At 39.5% G+C, this 16,945-nt stretch overlaps 1 protein-coding gene across 5 annotated transcripts in view; it reads left to right on the top strand.

Annotated features, from left to right (window-relative positions):
- LOC131228998 (uncharacterized) overlaps window positions 1–16,945 on the top strand; it is a 55,293-nt gene that overhangs the window by 12,210 nt on the left and 26,138 nt on the right. For all 5 annotated transcript variants that reach the window (XM_058224849.1, XM_058224850.1, XM_058224847.1 and 2 more), the window contains exon 6: window positions 15,944–16,118. In XM_058224849.1, coding sequence (XP_058080832.1) covers window positions 15,944–16,118 — 175 coding nt within the window. The remainder of the gene's footprint in view (window positions 1–15,943; window positions 16,119–16,945) is intronic.

The following is a 16,945-nucleotide window of genomic DNA, read 5'->3' as shown; positions in this document are numbered from 1 at the left end:
CGAGCCGAGCCGAGCTATCTTTAGCTAGGCATTCAAAATCGGTTACATAATGGCCGTAACGGCAACAGTCATAACCGTTACGTGTTACGGGGTCGAAATGATTGTCACAGAAAAACAGGCTGTAATGGTCTTATAACAGTTTTTTCAAAAAACAAAAAAAAAGGGCCGTAACGGCCGATACAGGGGCCATAACAGCCGTTACGACCTGTATCATAACGGTAACGGTGGTGGCCGTTACGGCCACCGTTACGGTTTTGGAACACCTTGATCTTTAGTAATAGGTAAAAGCCACAAAATAAGATATGAACGATACATGTAATTTAAAGAACATTGAATCCGAGAGAGAGAGAGAGAGAGAGAGAGAGAGAGAGAGAGAGAGAGAGAGAGAGAGAGAGAGAGGTCACAAGGGAAAGGAGATGGAGGTGGCCATTTGCGGGCGGGTTGAGAGAGAGAGAGAGAGAGAGGGGGGGGAGGGGAGCTTGGATGCACGGGTTGAGATGGACGAGAGAGAGGGATGAGGTCACATGGAAAATGAGATGGAGGTGGCTGTTTGTGGGCGGGTTTCGAGAGGGCAGAGAGAGAGAGAGAGAGAGAGAGAGAGAGAGAGAGAGAGAGGTGAGCTCTACTCGAGCGGGAGCATGAGGTGATATGAGCCGTTCTTAATCCTTTCAATCTAACGGTTCTTGGCAAACGAGTGCAAATGGCACGCAAGACATGCGTGGGCGAAAATTTCACACACACACACACACACGCAGAGCGAGCTGAGTCGAGTTGAGCCAAGCTACCTGCTGCTAGACCTCGGCTTGTTTTTTAACGAGTTGAATCAAATAGGCCTCGGCCCGTCCTAAACCCCCCATTCGGGCCTAGGTGATTCGAGCTAAATCGAGTCGAGTTGAGCGAGCTTTTCGAGCTAGCTCAGCTCGCGTACAACTCTAGCGAGAAGGGACATTGAGGCTTTCCACTTACTGGGCTAGATTACTAACTTTTGGCAAAATGGTTCTGTAAAGTGACCTCATGTAGACGGGGATGAGGCTATGATGATGGTCCAAGGTAGCTATGAATATTTGTCATAATTTGGTCCATGCTTTTGGTTAGATAGCTTCAAGGCTATAGGAAGTTCAAGTGGCTCTGTCTAGCTGTCAATTATTGTAAGCCTAACCTCATTGCTCGTCTAAAGGGAACCTGGGCTCCTGTGGTATTAGTTGTGTCCTTAGAGATAATAGGGTTCACATGGCTTTCTTCGGTCTGGTTGTCCTGATTGAAGGAAATGACGTGGAGCTCTTGCCCTCGGAGAGGGGTGAAAGGAGGTGGGCCTTTGATGTGTGTGCTGAGTCTTGGAAGAGATTTTTGTTTTCTGTATTTGTTTGTCTATGCCGGGGGAGGGGCTAATGATGTTGTCAATGATCTCTCTCTCTCTCTCTCTTTAAAAAAAATGGTTAATAAATATATTATTTTAATAAGATTTGGTGCTAGCTGGCATGGACTTGCTAACTCCTTAGCAGTGTTGCTTGTGCAACACTGGTTTAATGTCCCAATGCTACTTGAATTGGCCCACTTGTGCCAAGTACTAGAACCCAAGGTCTTCCTGAGAATGTGAGAGAACACGAGAGTGAATGGGAAAGCTTGTATTGCACTATGAGGAGAAGATTGCAACTCTGAGGAGTGAGTCTTAAATAAGGAGCCCTCCCCCCTTATATGGGCACAATCATCTTTTAGCTACTTCACATAAATGGTTAGGATGGTGCCATGTTGCATTCATCCAACAGTCAAGAAACTTCTAGAAAGTGTCTAGACAATTCTACATAAGTGTAGCTACAAGTCTCTCTTAGAATACTGTAGAACATTCCATTACAAAAAAAACCGTTTTGGACCTGTTATGGGCCATTTTTTCTGTAACGGTCGTTTTGGCCTTGTAACACATAATGGTTTTAACCGATACTGTTACGCAACCATTTGGCATACCATGGCATATGGTGACCCAAAAATGGGTAAGTCCATGGTTGAACCCCCAAGCCCATGACATAGGGCTGGCAATGGTCTGGGTTTGGGTATATTGAAGCCTTGCTCTTCTATTAATCAGGGCAGAAATTCAAGCCTGAGCATGGCCCATCTCATATTTGGCCAACAAATCAAGCCCATGCCTGATACAATGGAAATTAGTGCCCAATTGGCCAGCCCAATCTGTTTACAGCACATGCATTTGTATGGAGGAAGCCAAGAACTTTATTGATCCGTGAGTTCCGATTTATTTCGAATTTTCAGAGTTCAGGTGGAAAATTTGAGCACCATTGTCACAGAGGATATTTTTCTGGTACTTTTGCATGGATTACAAAAAGGAGAAGAGCCTCCAGTTGGAGGCTTCGGAGAAGAAGGCAGTGGGTTGGGGAGAAGAAGAGAGGAGAACATTAAAAAAACCTCTGCTTTCTACTGCGTATTTCCATTAAAACTGCCCCTAATATCTGATAGTAAATAGTAATGAGAAAACTTGGGTTGTTTGTCTTAATTCCTAATTGCATGTGGGACGCTATAAGCTAGAATTTCAGAACTGGGGTCTGATTGTTTGTCAAAGGCCCGCTTGTGGTGGGCTGGGACCAAAAGCCTATTGAGCTAGCCTGGTCTTTTGCCAGCCCTATTTGGAAAGATGCCTGAAGGTGACATGTTAGAGCTGCCGTGTAAGACTAGATTTCTAATATATATATATATATATTTCTGAATTTCTGTTACTATTTCACAAAGATGAATTGCAATATTGCCTTAGGTTAGTCCATTTTTGCTCTGTACGCAACTTATCTCTATATTTATTGATGATGCTTTTTTTTTTTTTTTGGTATGTGCTTTTGGATGTATTTGTGCGCTAGTCCCATAACACTGAGGCCATGTTGCTAGGAGGAAAATCTGCATCTGACTACGATACTCTTTTGCTGTGTATCACTCATTTTTATTCTGTTCTCTGATTCTTCATCTTCAGCCTCGGTCCAGGAATTTTAGTTGGAAAGTTCTTATGTGCCATTTTCATATACATTTCATAACCCTATGGTGTCATTGATTCTTGAATCTTGTGTTGCTTGGCTCATTGTGATGCATGCAAGATGGTGCCAATTTCTAGTAGTCTGCAACATGGAAATGAATCATGGTTATGTGATATATCACCACCACCACTACCACCACCACCACCACCACCACCATCACCACCATCACCATCACCATCACCATCACCATCACCATCTAATAAGCCTTATACCTACTAACTGGGGTTGGCTACATGAATCCTTTTCCGCCATTCCACTCTATCAAGGGCCGCAACTTCAGTTAGACCATAGGTCATCAACTCTTTTCTTACTACCTCCACCCACATCCTTTTGGGCCTTCCCCTTGCCCTTGTAGAGCCTTGAACTTGTAAACTCCTTTAATTGGCGCAGTTCTTGGTCTCCGTTGCTCATAACCAAGCTAAGTCTACTTTCCCCCATCTTATTACCCATTGGTGCTGCTACTCCTAAGGCCCATCGAATGCATTCATTTCTAATTCTATCCTTTTCTTGCCACTCGTCTATCTCAACATCCTCATCTCAGATGCACTCATCCTATGAACATGTTGTTCCTTAACTACCCAACATTCTGTCCCATAAAGCATGGCTGGTCTTACAGCTATAAATTTTCCCTTTCAGTTTCATATATATATATATATATACACATATATATGTATATTGGTTAAGCGATATATACTTTTTTTTAAAAAAATATTCTGATGATATTGCTATTCTCTTCTGAAGGATGAGGGCCTTATGCATGTTTATCTCATAAATTTTCTCTGTTACCTTTTTTGTCACAACTTTTCTGTTTGAACTTTTTGGCGGTTGACTGAAGTTTGGAAACAGGTTGTAGTTCAACTCCCTTTTGTGGCATTGTCGCAGCATGCTTACTGGTTGTCTTTTGTGGAGTTAAAAGGCAGTATGCTGATAACAGATAGGATTTGTGCTTGAAGCTGCTGCATCCATGGCTCAAATAATGAGAGAAACCAGGATAGACAGTTTAAAACTGCACTCCGCATGTGGCTTACCATTGCGGCCTAGCTGATGCCAACATCGTTGGCTGGTTGTGGGAGTCAAGAATGGAAGGATGAGATTTACCTGCCCATTTACTGAAAAGAGTTCAGTGATCATGTAATGCAGTTTATGCTTTGTAAACTGCTTCAGCGCCCATCTCCTGTGCTATTTGTGGGAGAATACTCCTGCTATGTGTTGGATATAGCCAGTGATTTGCAATTGTAATATATATTTTTAACATTTTGATACACATTTAACTTATACAGTAATAAATACTTCTTTTCTGATTGGCTATCACCTGACAATTCCTTTTATGTTTCCTAAATACAGATGGTTTTTTCTTTATTTCCGTGTTGTTCCTCTATCATGGAATGTGGGATCTGTTTAATACAATATTCAAGAATCTGTTGTCGGCTCTATTGCATGACACATGGTGGCAGAAACTCCATGACCGAAATTATGCTTTGACAATTTGCCTCAACTCAAGGCATTATTTATATCATTGCTTCTTCAGCCAGCGGGATAAAAAAGTTTTCATTTCCCCCATCCAATTTGTAATTCAACGATCGTCTGTACTTGTGTGGCACATCAGTTTTGGAGGGTGACAGAATGCCTTTCAACTATAAATGCCACGAGTTACATACATCACAATAGCCAATATCTGCATGAAGAGAGCATCATAATCACAATATAATTTAAATTTACCTCATTATGGCTATGCATCAATGTCACTGTGTCGATGAAACAGAGTATTTGAAAAATCAGTTTTAAGGACTTCCCTGTTACTCAAGAGGGGCTTCTTAACCAAGTTCAGCTGCACAATGTTTTGCATTTACCCGTTGAAATCAATTAAGGGTTAATAAGGGACGCGTATGCCAGCCGTGCTATATCTAAAAACCACAATGAAGCTATACTTTGTCTATTTGATGCAAGGAAGCGATAGTTCTGGCAATGCTTGAAACATAGAAGAGAGGAGAATTGTCTATACCATAAGATCTTTTGGTCCCGCTTAAAATTCTTTGTAAATGAACAAGTTGAATAAAAAGGACCAAACAGTAATCCATCGAGAAAGTACATATACTTACCCTAAAGCCCTAATATATGGACTGCTGATCTAAATTAAGTTTCCAAATAAATTGAACACCAATCAAATCCTAATTTCTACTCAAGTAAAATTGACTTCAACTGAACAACCCACACAGAAAAATGATTAAATGAATAAAGCTTGGTTGGAAAAGTTGGTGAGACTGAGTTGACTTGGGAATTGGCCAAGTTAGCTCAGATCAGCAGAAAAACTGGTTGAGTCTCTGTATGGATTGGACCGTACATGAATCGCCTCTTTTGCAGCAATATCAGCAAACTTTTTCAGTGATATGGTGGATTGGCTGAGTCACCAAACTTGGCCGATTCTTGTATTACAATACTTTCCTATGTTCTCCCTTGAGAGTCATTTTGGTCAATTCAAATTCTTTATTGCATCTTTAGAATCTGATTCTTTTTTAATCCTAATAAAAAGGAACTCCTAATTCACTACGATTTCTCTCTTCCTACAAAGTTCCACTTTGGCATCTCCTTTCTGATACAATGGAAAGAAAAAAAGGCCTTTATATAAAGTCTTAAAAAGGCTCAAGTGAGCAAACAAGAAGTCTTTAGAGTCGAGGAAGTATTTGTAGTCAATGAAAGATTTTCCAACATTTAAACACATTTAAAGGGTGGCTGTGTTGCAATTTTTTTTTAGGGATTTTAATCCTTGTGGTTGTGCTCAATTAGCAATATTTTGTCATCCTTCCAGTATATGATAGCTTTTTTGAGTTGCAGTGTCGCATCTACAGTACTCATCGCATATGTGCTTGTCAATCCAGCTTGTCAAATTGTTGGATGATGTAGGGTGGATGAGAAAGAAGTTCCTATTTGCATTGTAGGATAACATTAAATTCAGAGTGATGGAGATAAATTTTGTGGGATGTCTTTTTGATTTGAATAAAATAATGTTAAATATCCGCCATTATCATCAATTAAATTTGTAATTTCCCTTTTAACATTATATCACACCGACATTTCCTGTATACACCTTATTTTGAAATTTCTTATCGGTACCTATTTTTAGTTATACATCATCATCATCATTGCCTCCCTCCTGCTATTCAGGTTGGCTTCTTACATGCCTGGTAAAAAATAACAGAACTCATTTGCAAGGAGTTGCCACGCCCGAGCAAAATACCAGACCAAGCTGAGTTATGAATCCTGACTTTTCCGACCATGGAATAAAGTGTCAATGCGCTTCTGCATTGTAATCTCCTGATTGTAGAGAACTGAACTCTTTCGAGTGTGTTCTTCATTCCATTCCCACTTGTTTTCAAGGACCTTTGCATATTGCAGATTACATAATTTTGGGTTTTATTCGATAGGATATGAACTTCGGATGAGCAAAAGTTTCTAATGGTTTTACAGCTTGTCACATTGGTAAAATTCTGTGTTCTGTCTAAATCCTCACTGATGCATGTCACATAACATGCATGCTAATTTCTTCTTGAATTGAAAGATTCAGTCCATCAAACATACCTTGTAGTCTTTTCTTCTCATGTCTCCAATGTGTTGCAGCTGGATGTTGGTAGAAATCAGTGCACTCATTCCTTAGTTGCAAGACCATTGTAGCCAAAGTTGCTGCTCTCATTTCTGACTGATGCTTCCACTTCCTGAGTGTTTATGCTCGCAAACAATTCAAACGAGTTGCTTACATACTCCCACACATGAGTCCTTTTTTGCTCTCTTCCAGTCTTTGTGCAACTAAGATTTGTATATGCTCGTCCCTTCAATGCAAATTTTGCAACTTGCTGTACAACGTCATTTTGGTTTTGGGTGGAATGAGCTTGTCTTTGAGCCAGTGAGCCTTGATGGCGTTTTCTAGCAAATGTGATTCAGCTCTTTCCCTTTTTTGATGGTTGTTTCTTGCACTTGTTGGTATCATATTATAGGGTTTCATTCAAGTTTTTATGACAAATTTGAATTTTGTTCTTTAATCTTTACAAAACTTTGCTCCAAAAGATGATTTTGTTCGGACCATTGAGTCAATTGAGAAATTCTTCGGGATCTACATGGGCATACATTTCCCTGGATTTGCACTATATCTCCTTAATTGCTGTCTAGCACAAGGGCACGGATGCTTCCATCTTCTCACCGTAGGTTCTCCGTTTTTTTTAAAAATGATTTGTGTGCATTGTTCCTGGTTTCTGAATCTCCTTGATCTTGCCACAATGTGGGAAGTTGGAGTTCTGTGCAAATCGTGCAGCCTGTTGTTGGAGATTATGCAGTGTGCTGATGGTGTGCATTTTCCATGAATGATTCCATGCGTGCTTCAACTAGCCTGCTGTTAGCTTATTCTCTTCTAATCTGAGTCGCATGCCCACACTCTTCTGGTGTAAATCTTCTCCATGAATGATTCCATTCGTGCTTCACCTGACCTGCTGCTAGGTCGTTCTCTCCCAACCTGAATTGCATTCCCACGCTCCTGGGTAGAACTTCTGTAAAATTATACAAAATATACACCCTGCAAATCACAAACAGCTTGGCATTAATCTTGTCCCAACTTTTGTGCTACAAGTTTTTTTTTTTTTTTTTGAAAGATCTTCAATTGGATTTATCAAATTCCAACTCAAACCTCAACTTGTAGCACACACACTTCTGTGCTACAAGTTGAGGTTTGAGTTGATGGAATTTGATAAAACCAATTGAAATTGAAGTCACATTGAAAAAAAATCACATCTTTGAAAAAAGAGACCTGAACACAAAATTATGGCCTTTGGAAGTTTGGGTCTTCATGTAGATGATTGGGGGCTACTATTTCTGCGATGATTAGTTGATTGAATGGTAACTGTGGCTGCTCAATCGGCTGGTTGGCATGGCACTCACAGCTGTTTGATTGATTTACTTGTTGGCCTAAAATCTCTTGAATCTCCAGGAAATTGTAGGTTAATACCTCCTTTATTGCATCCGATGCATGGAAGTGGCACGTAGTTTCAATCAACGTTTAAATTTTTAGAAAAAAAATGGACTAGGGAGGAGACATTTTTGTCTGTCACTGGTCTCTCTAGATCTATTTACCTTCATTGAAAAAGATCAAGCAATGATCCATCAAGAAAGTAAATATAGTTAACCTAAAATGCTAATGTAATCTCAACCCTTGATCTAAAGAAGAATCCAAAATAACTTAACTCTAAATAAAATCTAAATCCTTAAAATGAACGCAACTGTGTTCATCTAAACATCCCGCAACAGTAAATAATGAAAGAAATAAAATCATAGAAGTTCTTCTGTGTTTTTGGGTCAATTTGCAGCCACTCTAGATGCCATTGATGTGGTGATCTTATTAATTCATTCATCATTTCTTTTATTTCAGAAATCTCAGATAACAACACATTTGTGTTAAATATAATGGTCATGTATTGCACATGAACGACAATGTCTTCCAATGCGTTTTCGTGTATAGCACATGTACGGCAATTTCATCCAATCCTTTTTCCTCTTGAGTCATTGACAGTGAAAAGATTTACGGAAGTGTGTGTGGAAGACAGTGGCAGGCTGCATACTTCTTATGTCTTTGTGTTGAAATAAAATTCTGAACATAAGAAAAATCACTAAATTCTGTTTTGCGAGTTTCCCAGCTGAAAAGAAGTTATTGGAGTTTGAGGGCTGGTGCTACAAATGTGTTAATAAAAAATGTTACGGGTCATGTGTGTTGTTTCTGTGTCTGGTCGTATCTTAATTGCTCTGACATTAATTTATAAGAATCATGCTTTGATATAGGAACCTTGTTTCCTTGTGATTAAGGTTTGATTTGTGGTTTAGAACATTCATTTTACATTTGGCGGATTTGAGTGCAATATGATGAATTGCCAATTCACCATATGCCATTGAGTGTAAGTTCCACTTATTGCATGAGTTTGGTTGGTCATGAATATGGAGAAAATTGCATTTTCTTTTGTGTATAGAGGAGATGGCTGCTTTTGTCATCTCTCTAAAGGATGTGAAGTCTGAAGAGCTACACTCAAGTCTTTTGCTGGTTGTATGGGTCAATTCTTCTAAGTTACTAGTATCCATCACATGGATCAGGATTTGTATCGATCGATTTAACTGCATGTTTACCACAGGTGTCCTTGTATTCATGGTACACAGTACTGTTCCTGGTCCTCGACTTTGCTTTCCAGTGTTAGGACTCCATTGTGGTCTTTAACTAGGTTCCTTTGAGTTCTAAATGTACAGTTTTTAAGCTCATCTTTGGGTGTGAAACAATACTAGGGATAGTGGATTTGGCTAATTATACTGTAACAAATGCAATGGGGCTTAGTTGCACGATCCTTCTTTACAAACGTCATTCCTGCTTCAAATTGCACTTTGGACTCCTGCTGTTGCTTCCTAATTATTTATACTTGAGAACATTTTCAAAAAGGTGCTTCTCCACTCCCACACCTGAATCTATTGCCCCATCTCTATGTTGGGATATCTATGTAAAGCTGTGATTAATTTCAATGGTCCTTAGGTGTACCATATGTTTTTGTGTTAGGGTTAGGATCTTAATAGAAATATAGGAGAGGGGGAGCAGATTCTACAACCTTGTTTTCCTCTTCTTCTCGCATACTCTTTTCCCATCCTCCCTACCATGATCTGTCCATGGTATCGAGATAGGCTAGAAGAGGAGCTCGGCAGATCATAACCTGTTTGTACGGATAAAGGAAGCGAAAACTGCTATTTTGATTGTGTATGTTGATTATATCGTAGTTACAGGCTTACAGGCGATGACACAGTTAGATTGAGAGGCTGAAGAAGTATTTGCATCAGGAATTTGATTTTGAAGGTTTGGGGTCATTAAAATGCTTCTTGGGGATTGAGGTTGCCCGTTTAAAACAAGGGATATTTGTATTCCAGAGAAAGTATATGCTAGAATTATCAAAGGAGATGGGTGTGTTGGGGCAAGGCCATTTGATACACCGATGAAAGAAAATCATGGACTTCATGACAATCAGGAAGAGGTTATTTATTGGTAATCCAGGGTGTTGGAAGAGGCTAGTAGGCAAGCTTATTTATTCAACGATAACCAGATCGGATATTTCATACGAGGTTAGCATTGTCAGTCAATTCGTGCATGCTCCTAGACCATCTCATATGGCAGCGGTTTATAAAATTCTGAAATACCTGAAGTCAGCTCGTGGAAAAAGGTATCGCGCACTCAAATCGTGAGCAGCATAGAAGGATGCATTGATGGAGATTGGGTAGGGTCAAAAACCGCCAAACGATCCACTATAGAGCACTACACCTTTGTTGGTGGGAAGCTCGCCACATGGAAGTGCAAGAAGCAATTTGTGGTGGCAAGATCAAGCATTGAGGCAGAGCATTGGGCTATGACACATTGCGCTTGCGAATTAATGTGGCCAAGGACGCTTCTAATTGAACTGGGAATTAAAATGATTTCTTCTATTGCTCTGTATTGTGATAATCAGAATGCCATTCACATCGCTAATAATCCAGCCTATCATGAAAGAATAAAACACGTATAAGTAGATTGTCACTTCATTGGGGAAAAGGTTGCTACAAAGCTCATTTCTATGCCTTATGTTTCATCAGACTTCAAGTAGCTGATCCTTACCAAAGTTGTTGGTAAAAACAGGTCATGCCATAGAATAGGAAAGCATATCATATTTCTATGTAAAGCCATGTTTATATTTCAATGGTAGGGTGATGGTCTTAATGAAAATATAAGAGAGGGGGTTTGGGATTACAACCTTCTTTTCGTCTTCTTCTCGTCTTCTCTTTTCACATTATCTCTGTCATGATTTTTACACTCTTCACACTTGGTGCAACTATGCAACAGGTATGAGTGGTGATTGGTGATACCTGTTGCTTGTTGGACATGTGTTTTTCTGACATTTTTATGTTGGTTAAAGAAACAATGACAAGTTTTTAGATAGGAGCGATGCTGGCATGGGTGTCTAGGGCCCTTGGTTGTGTTCATATATTTGACATATCCATTGAAGTATTTTGTAAACATCCTGGGACTGGCAAGAACTTTAAACATCCCTATGTCCTTCATTGCTTTTTCTTTGTCATATACTTGGCCTACACATTTTAGTATTGAGCAGTTGAAAAGCATAGGCATGCTGCAGATGCTTCATTGCAAAGAAGTTTTTGATTCTTCATTTTATCTTTAACAAAATTGTCGGTTTTTGTATTTCATCATTGACATGTAGTGGTTTTGATTGAACCCTGCCTTCGGTGTTCAACTACAACATTTATTTGTGATGTGCTGGAAAATTGTTCTACCTTTAGCCGATTAGTTTCTTTATGCCTTTATATTGTGGGCCTTTTTGTATCATATTGTATCAGAGTAGCTCTGCTATGGGGGGTCTGTAATCGGATGTTCTTGTTTATGTCTGTATTTGGGGGTTTGGTCTGTTTGGGTTGTGTTTTTTTCTCTGCTTTGTTTTGTTGTTGCGTTGTTTTTGGTATTCTCTTCTTATGAGTTGTTTTTGCTTTTGTTGTTCTGTTTTTAGGACTTTGGCCCCAATAAAGTGCATTGTCTTTAAAAAAAAATCGGTTGTTCCAGAACGCAATATCTTTTTCGTATTAGAGTTACTAGATGGATTCAACACGCATATTTATGTATGTATGTATATATATGTATGTATGTGTAGGTGTTTTTGTTGCTGTTCATACGCCATGGATGTATTTAGTAGTCCAATTGGTGAATGCACTTGATCTGTCCCTTGAAATTTCATCAAGGACAATGAGAGGATCTTTGGTATTCCTTTGCTAATTCTTAGTTTTATAATATGTTAGTCTTTGCTGGTTTGAGTTTTCACTTTACTCGCGTACCAGTTTCTTGGGGTACATGGTTGGCATGCGTTGACTTAGATGGGTGGTTAGACATGGGAGAGTATGGAAATGTGGGCACGCCCATAGAAAAGTTAAAAAATTAAATGCTTAGTGAAAGATAAAGGAGGAAAAATTACAAGGAATCCCTTTAGAACTGGAATCTAGTCGAGTGATTGGAAAATTTAATTAAACGAACAAATGACAGTGACATATACTAGAGTAAGAAAAAAATATTGATAGTTTAATACTCTATGGCATGATGATCCATAGGTTTCATCCAACCACCTTTGCACACGTGCATCTCCATCCAAACCGTCCAAATCTGGTTCTTCCGATGGGGCGTATCTATGTTATCCTAACCTCTGTTAATGCACATTTTTTGGTGAATTTGTACCATTCACTGCTAATTGCCCATTTGATGGATAATCTCTTTATTGTTATTTTTGGATTTTGCACAATCCACTATGAGGTCGATAATTTGGACAGTTTGGGTTCAGTTACATTGACATGTACCTAATGTTCAGAGTATTGATATCATTACATGTATCGATGATTGGGGATATGGAAGCATGTATTGGTATTTCCGATACTAGGAAAAATATTACTGTCTGAGGGAAACATTGGGGAACGTTGGAAAAAGGTGGAATTTTTCAATGAAACATTGTCTCCCGGCCATTAGAAGAGCTGGTAGAGACAATGTAGTGTGTGTGAGTGATCCAAGGTTCAATCCCTGGTAATGTTAGCTTAAAAAAAAGACACATGTTTATACATATAGGAATTGGAATATTTGAAAAGCCAACTATACATAATAAGTTTTCATTTTATAGGGGCCTAACCATAATATTTTTTTATTATTTATTATTTATTATTTATTTTTTTAAATATCTTTCAAAAAAAAATAATCCATATGTTGTAAAAAAAATCAGTATAAAATAAATATAAAAATTTGTAGCCAATCAATAGATTGGCCAACACTCATTACTATATAAAATTTCCACATTAGTTAATAGTGAAAAAGACATTCTTCAATATAAAAATGGAAAATTTTGGATTCCCTATTTTCCCCCATTTTTCACTTAATTGTCAACGTTTTCACCACAAATTCATGTCAATGCATGTGGATCATGCATGGACATGGATTCCCATTGCAATCCATGCTAACATTTGAAGTTTTTGTGGATTTTTTGTCACCTTTGAGTTCCGTCCTGTCTTTATTTCGAGTCGAGATTTCTCCGCAAATCCAAACTTTGATTCAATAAAAACCAAGAGTGATCAAAATCACCTAAAGAACAAAATTTCAAAATGAAAAATCCAAAAAAATGGAGATTTTTTTTGGGTTTTTGGAAATTCCCCCCTCTTTCTATCAATTTTTGTCTATTTATGGATGTTTCCTTTGTATCGGGGATATTATTGATTGTATCGCCAATACTACGGAACTTTTATAAGGGATTCTTCTCAAAGTATCACTAATATTGATAATATCGCCAAGTATTGCCGATATTATCGAAAATATCGGCGCATTTCTCAATTCTCTTAAATGGCACTCCTCACGGTTTCTTTCCGGGCTCAAGAGGCCTTCGTCAGGGGGATCCTCTTTCTCCCCTCCTGTTCCTTTTGATAGGAGAGGCTTTTTCTCAAATGATTCTTAGAGGTCAGGCTGCGGGATTGTATAGAGGTGCTTTCGTTGCAGACTCTGTCCAACGGATAACTCACATTCAATTTGCTGTTGACACTCTTATTATGATCGAGGCCGATGATTCTTCTGTTTCCAACCTTCATACAACTCTTCGTTGTTTTGAGGCAGTTTTTGGCCTTAAGATTAATTTGGCTAAATCAAAGTTGTATGGAATTAATTTGTCGGACCAGGCCCTGGTTGAGCACACGATTAATCTGGGATGTTCGTCGGCCTCCTTCGCCACTACATTTGTCGGTCTTCCCCTCTCTGTTGGTTCCCCACCCTTGGAGATGTGGGACAAAATTGTGGCCAAAATTCAAAAGAAGCTTGCTACGTGGCAATGTAGTTATCTGTCGTTAGGCGGTCGACTCACGTTAATCAAAGCGGCGCTATCCAATCTCCCTATCTACTATATGTCCCTCTTCAGATGTCCGGCTTCTGTTCTAAATCGAATCGATGCGCTCAGGAGGGATTTCCTATGGTGCGGCAAGGAAAATCACAAAAAACTCCATTTAATGGACTGGAAGGAGGTTTGTTCGCAGTATAAGAATGGGGGTGCTAACATAAAGAAGCTCAAGATTATGAACGAGGCTCTTCTTGGCAAGTGGATTTGGCGTCTGGGAAATGAATCGGAAGCATTGTGGAATATCATTGTTAAAGGAAAATACGGATCCTCTGTAGGTGGTTGGTGGACCAAATCTACTTCCTCCTATAGAGCTTCATTCATTTGGAAAGGCATCCTGCGTCACAAAGATAAGGTTCTTTCTCACATAGGATTCAGTTTGGGGAACGGAGTGAGAATCCGGTTCTGGGAAGATAAGTGGATAGGCGACGACACCTTGAAAAGCAGATTTCTGGGGATTTACGGTATTGCGGCCAACAAAGAAAGTTACATTGCCAGTAACTTCTCCTTCTTACCAACCTGTGGGGGATGGGAAATTAATTTTGTTAGGAATCTAAGGGATTGGGAGGTTGACGAATATGCGGACCTTCTTCAATGTTTGTCCTCTATTTCTCCGGATATTTCCTCCCCTGATAAGTTGATTTGGAATCGCCATAGGTCTGGCAATTTTTCTGTTAAATCGTTATATGAGGCCCTGCTCCGCTCTCCTGCCTCCACTTCTTAGATCAGTCCTTTAGTCTGGAAATATGCAGCCCCTCCCAAGTTCATCTGCTTCGGATGGCTCGCTGTTAGGAATCGGATCCTCACGATCGACAACCTCAGGAAGCGGGGGATGCAGATCGTCAATATATGCCGCTCTTGCATGCGTAGTGAAGAGACAGTCGATCATCTGCTCGTTCATTGCTGCTTCATTAGTCTTATATTCTGGGACTTCTGGCCTAGATTCAACTTCACGGGTTGCTGTCTGAGCTCTGCTGCATCTTTGCTTGGTGTGTGGCATGGCCACAAAATTGGCAAAGTGAAATCCAGAATTTGGAGATTGGCGATTATTGCAATTTGGTGGGCTGTGTGGAAGGAAAGGAATGATAGAGTCTTTAACGACACGCAGATGACGCCTAAATCTGTGGGATCCCATGCTAAGAAGCTGATAGTTGACTGGGTGACCAATGTTATGGGCTTAAAAGATTTCAATTTTCTTTTCTTGGGCTTCTAATGTTGCTTTCTGGCTGCTACCTCAGCAGTCCTTTTGTGTGCTTTTCCTTTTTTAATAAAATTTCTTCGTTGCTTTCAAAAAAAAATTATCGAAAATATTGGCGATACTTGAGAATTTTTACACTTTTAGCAGTTTCGGTATTGTTGACCTGGCGATACCAATTATATCGCTGATATTTGGAACACTATTGCATATGTATCATCGTACACTGCTTGAGTATCCAATGACTCCTGCAACATCCGTGAGGAATTCAATTTAAAAGGGCCCTGAACTGAAGTGTTTGCTTTGTTCAAGTGTTGTGAAGTTATGTCTGCATAGCCTAGTTGGTAGTATCTAAGTAAAACTAGCTTACCCTGGCTGACTGAGGTGTGGTTTGCTTCTCTCCCAATTCAAAGTTGGCTGAATGCTTAGTGAAATTAAAATAGAAAGTGTATATTTCTGATCCAGTCAAAGCTAATTTGTGGGGACTTTGCAAAATACTGGTTTTCTTAGGTGATAGGGGAGTAGCCAAGAACTTGGATTGACAAACTCATCAGTTCCAACTACTGTCGTGTAACATATTCTCAGCATTCATATCATTATCTGTTAGTTAAGTTTGATAGCGGTGATTTTTGTGAATATGGCCTTGTGGTTATTGCTGCATGGTTTTGTCTGTATCATTCATTCTTATGAATATATGCATGATGCGTGTGACTGTATTCCCAATTTATAATTGATTTTGATGTTGCTTTTGTGGTGGTCAGTCTTGCAGCCATTGCGAGGAAAAGGCCTCTCCACTTTAGCAGCATTATTTCTGCGCTTCTTGGTTTTGATCCTAATTTTGAGACTCTAAAGGGAGGTCATGCTGCGAGCATCCAGTATGCTTTGAGGACTGCATTTTTGGGATTCTTAAGGTGTACTCATCCATCCATAATAGAGGTAAAAATTTTCATCTCCCTTGTGCGAAAATGTTTGATGCTGTTGGTTTGTTGCTTCCATTGTAACCTGAAGCTTCAAAGTTACCTGATCCATGAAGATGGAAAATGGAATTGCTGATTAAACATTGTACAGCCCCTGATGGCATCATTGGTAGTATGTTTTAGGTTGGAAATTTGTTCACTTTTTAAAAGAGAGGTTTCATCCAAATTGAGGCCTTCACAGTCTTATTTACTGCTTAATAGAAGCCATGTGATTGTTCTCTCTCTCTCTCTCTCTCTTTGTTTTTGTTGTTTTGTAATTGTGATGAAAGTTTTATCAAACAAAAGAAAAAGGGAAATTATTAGAAGCACACCAGTCGCATGTAACCCTGTCATCGCTACCTGAAAAATGCAATTACTGGCTGCGCTGAAGAAACCCAAAACAATAACAACATCCCGATTTGGACCCTCCCGCTCCATTCCCGCAGATGACCTCAAAAGAGTATCCTCTAAGTTACAAGCCTGGAAAGTGCTCGGCCTGTGATCATGGAGAAGAGGCACCGTTTGATTGAGTCGTCTGAGTTTGATTTATCTTCAGATATTCTTCTATTCCTCTCCCCTGGCAAACCTCACGATATACCATATGGGAGCGTTTTCCAGAGAATACAACTTTTCTGCTTTGAATGGACCGGCACTCAACCTAAGAGGAGCATTGAAGGTAGCATCTCCAAACTGGTGGAAAAAATGACTCCACATTTCACTTGCCAAATTGCAATGGAGAAAGTGATTGTCCACACCCTCTTCGTGATTCTGGCACATAAAACACATGTTTTGCAGCTGAGGTGGGGT

Source organism: Magnolia sinica, chromosome 16, assembly GCF_029962835.1.
Source record: "Magnolia sinica isolate HGM2019 chromosome 16, MsV1, whole genome shotgun sequence".
NCBI lineage: Eukaryota > Viridiplantae > Streptophyta > Magnoliopsida > Magnoliales > Magnoliaceae > Magnolia > Magnolia sinica.
Note: the sequence above shows the minus strand (reverse complement) of the source record. Positions and strands in the feature narration are given on the sequence as shown.